Here is a 2,947-nt window from a genome sequence, read left to right on the forward strand (position 1 = left end):
GGGATGGGACGGGGTGGGATGGGATGGGGTGGGATGGACAGGACAAGAAGGGATGAACAGGACAAGGTGGGATGGGACGGGACAGGACAGGGCAGGAGGCTCCCGCTGCCCCTGAGCGGGGTGATCCCCCTCTCCTGAGAACAGAAGGGCAGCTCCAGCTGTCCTGGGACTACAAGAACATCTCCCAGGCACTACCTGGCCTCTGGAGAAAAAAAAAAATCCAAGTAAATCAACCCGGAGCTTTCTGATCACCTCTATTTATTGCAAAACAAATGGGCTGCAGACTCAGGTCCTGCAGGGGGCTGGGCCAGCAGGTTTTATGTGAGTCTCCAGTGCTTCGGTGGCCTTCTGGCATGGTGAGAGGGTGCACTTGGGTGCTGCTCTGATTATTCCCTACATTAGGGAACAGAAGAGCAGGGATTTGAGGCACAAGCTGGCCGTGTCTTCAGGCTCAGGATGACACCAGGCTCCCCAGTTTCTCTGGGCACCTCCTTCTGCCCGTGCTACTGCCAGCCCTGTCACTGCAGCTCTGAGCACTGTCACAGCATTTGCCCTGGCTCAGTGCCCAGCCTCTCTGCCCTGGGGGAGGGCCAGGGCTGTGGCTGCAGCCGCATCCTTGGGCTGGGCTCTGCTGCTCCCCAGGTGGGCTCTTGATTCCTGCCCAGGGGCCTGGGCACTGCCCCAGAGCTGCACAGTTGCACTTGCAAACCTCGTTTTTCTTGACTCCCTGGCCAGACATCAAGCCTGCCTTGCTTCGCAGCAGCTGTGTCCATCCCAGAGTTCCAGAAGGCTGGGAAGCTGCAGAAGGCTCAAGTGCCACCTCCAGCCCTGAATGACAAGCAGTGGCAGCACTGCCAACCCAGCCTGATCCCGAGGGGTTGGGAGGGCCACCTTGCTGGGGATACCCACCCTATTTGCCACTGTGCCCTGGGGTGAAACACCCTCAGGTGAGCAGGTACAGCACCTCTGCACACCCAGAGCACACACACATAACCCGAGCACTGCAGCTGTCTCAGCAGAGAGAGCATCAACCCTAAAATGTGCCTCTGTCTGTCACTCCCAGCCTAGGAGCAATTCCTGTGGCTGTGCTGCACCCACCCTGAGGCAACATCCCAGTCTGATGGGACTGGAAAGCCTGACCCCAGTTCACAACAGCTCAGCCCGAGCTGCTACAGTTCTGCCAGGCCAGGACCAGCAGCATGAGGTCCCAGGGGCTGTCTGGCATCTCTTGCTCTCCCTGTGGCCCCTCACAGACTGGGGAGGTTGCTCATCATGCTGGAGTTGCTGGAGAGAGGCGCCCTGGGCCGAGCGTTCCACGCCACGGAGCTGCGGAAGCTCTCCCGGTAGCGCAGGGAGCTCTCCGTGGATGAGCCAGAATTGATGTCTGAGATGACCAGGCAGCTCCCAGGCTTGCAGAGCCCAACCCTGACACAGCAGCAGCACAGCAGGCTCCCCACGGCACGGCGAATCTCCACACTCCGCAGGGAATAAATGATGGGATTGACCCCCGAGTTCAGCAAGGCCAGAGCCAGGGTCCAGTCCAGGCTGTGCAGGTGGGTGCAGGCCCCGGGCTCACAGAAGACATCAAAGAGCAGCAGGACAAAGAGGGGACTCCAGCAGAGGATGAAGGCCCCCAGGATCATCAGCACAGTCTTCAGCAAGCGCAAGGAGCGTCTGCGGCTGTGCCGAGAGCTGGTTTGCTTGGAACTGGCCTGCACCAGATGGAAGATGGAGATGTAGAGGCCGATGATACCCAGGAGGATGATGCTGAACATGACCACGGAGAAAAGGATGTAGTTCTTGGAGTAGAGAGGCAGGAGCACCGAGCAGGCCTGGAAGTCACAGAGGCAGTTCCAGCCCAGCAGCGGGAGCAGCCCGATGACGAAGGCCAGCAGCCAGCAGGACACGATGAGGCCACGCAGGCGCAGGGTCTTGCTGGCTTCGTTCTCGGCAATCGGCCTCACCATGGTACTGTAGCGCTCGATGGCCGTCACCAGCAGGCTGAAGGTGGAGGCAGCCAAGGTGATGAAGAGGATGCCCTCCCGCAGGAACCAGAGCTGAGGGGAGAGCTGGAAGGTCTTCCTGCCCGAGAGGCAGAGGTTGGAGAGGTAGGCGATCCCTGCCAGCAGGTCGCTGACGGTGATGCTGGCGATGCAGGAGTAGACCCAGCGCCGGGCCCGCAGGCGGCGCAGCACGGCCAGCAGCACCAGCAGGTTCTCCAGGATGATGATGCTGCTGATGATGGCAAAGGTGGTGCGGACCAGCCCCATGCGCTCGTCCCCAGACTGCCGGTTGGTGAGCTTGCCTGAGAAGTTGTAGTGCTGCAGGATGATGTTCACGTTCCTCATGGCAGCCAGCTGCAGGCAGGAGGCTTTCGTGCCGAGCAGGTCGAGTCTGAGCTCGGCATGTTGAGCAGAGTCCAGTGGAAGGAGGAGGGAGCGATTCACCAGCCGGCTCAGCACTGGAGCATTCATCTTCTGAGCCTGGGTCAGCAGTCAAGGGATGCTCGATGGAGGAAGGGGTCAGGTAGGGCTTGGGGCAGAGCAGACCCTCTGTTTGAGGGCTGGAGTAGCTGTGAGACTGAACCCAGCAGCCCTGCTCAGCGTGGAGGTGAGAGTTAGAGCCCGGTCTGCCAGCCCTGCAGCACTGAAAGAGCAAGGGGAGAGGAGGGTGAGGTGTTTTGTAAGTCCACCCATGAGCATGGGCTTCCTGTTGTTTAATAAAGTTTCCTGTTGTGACTGAGAGTATTGACATCTCTTCTAACAGCTGTCATCATTTCTTGGTAAGGGTCTGGTTATTCTCAGCTTTGCTGTGGTTGTAAAGGTGTGGCATGAATGAAGAAACGTGCCAGAGCTCTCTTTGGGTTGCAGCAGGCTGTGGCAAATGGGGCAACACCTTGATGGGTGGAGTCTGCAGGGCTAAACAGATCCAAGTGCTGGTAAGAGCA

General features: G+C 59.2%; 1 protein-coding gene across 1 annotated transcript; it reads right to left on the reverse strand.

Moving 5' to 3' along the window:
- Positions 1 to 160: 160 nt before the first annotated feature.
- On the reverse strand, positions 161 to 2,746 carry S1PR4 (sphingosine-1-phosphate receptor 4). The gene has a single exon (XM_008641019.2). The coding sequence runs from the start codon at positions 2,472 to 2,474 to the stop codon at positions 1,248 to 1,250; it is 1,227 nt and encodes a 408-aa protein (XP_008639241.1). The 5' UTR covers positions 2,475 to 2,746; the 3' UTR covers positions 161 to 1,247.
- Between the last annotated feature and the right edge of the window lie 201 nt (positions 2,747 to 2,947).

This window comes from Corvus brachyrhynchos, unplaced genomic scaffold, assembly GCF_000691975.1.
Source record: "Corvus brachyrhynchos isolate BGI_N302 unplaced genomic scaffold, ASM69197v1 scaffold219, whole genome shotgun sequence".
In the NCBI taxonomy this organism is placed as follows: Eukaryota; Metazoa; Chordata; class Aves; order Passeriformes; family Corvidae; genus Corvus; species Corvus brachyrhynchos.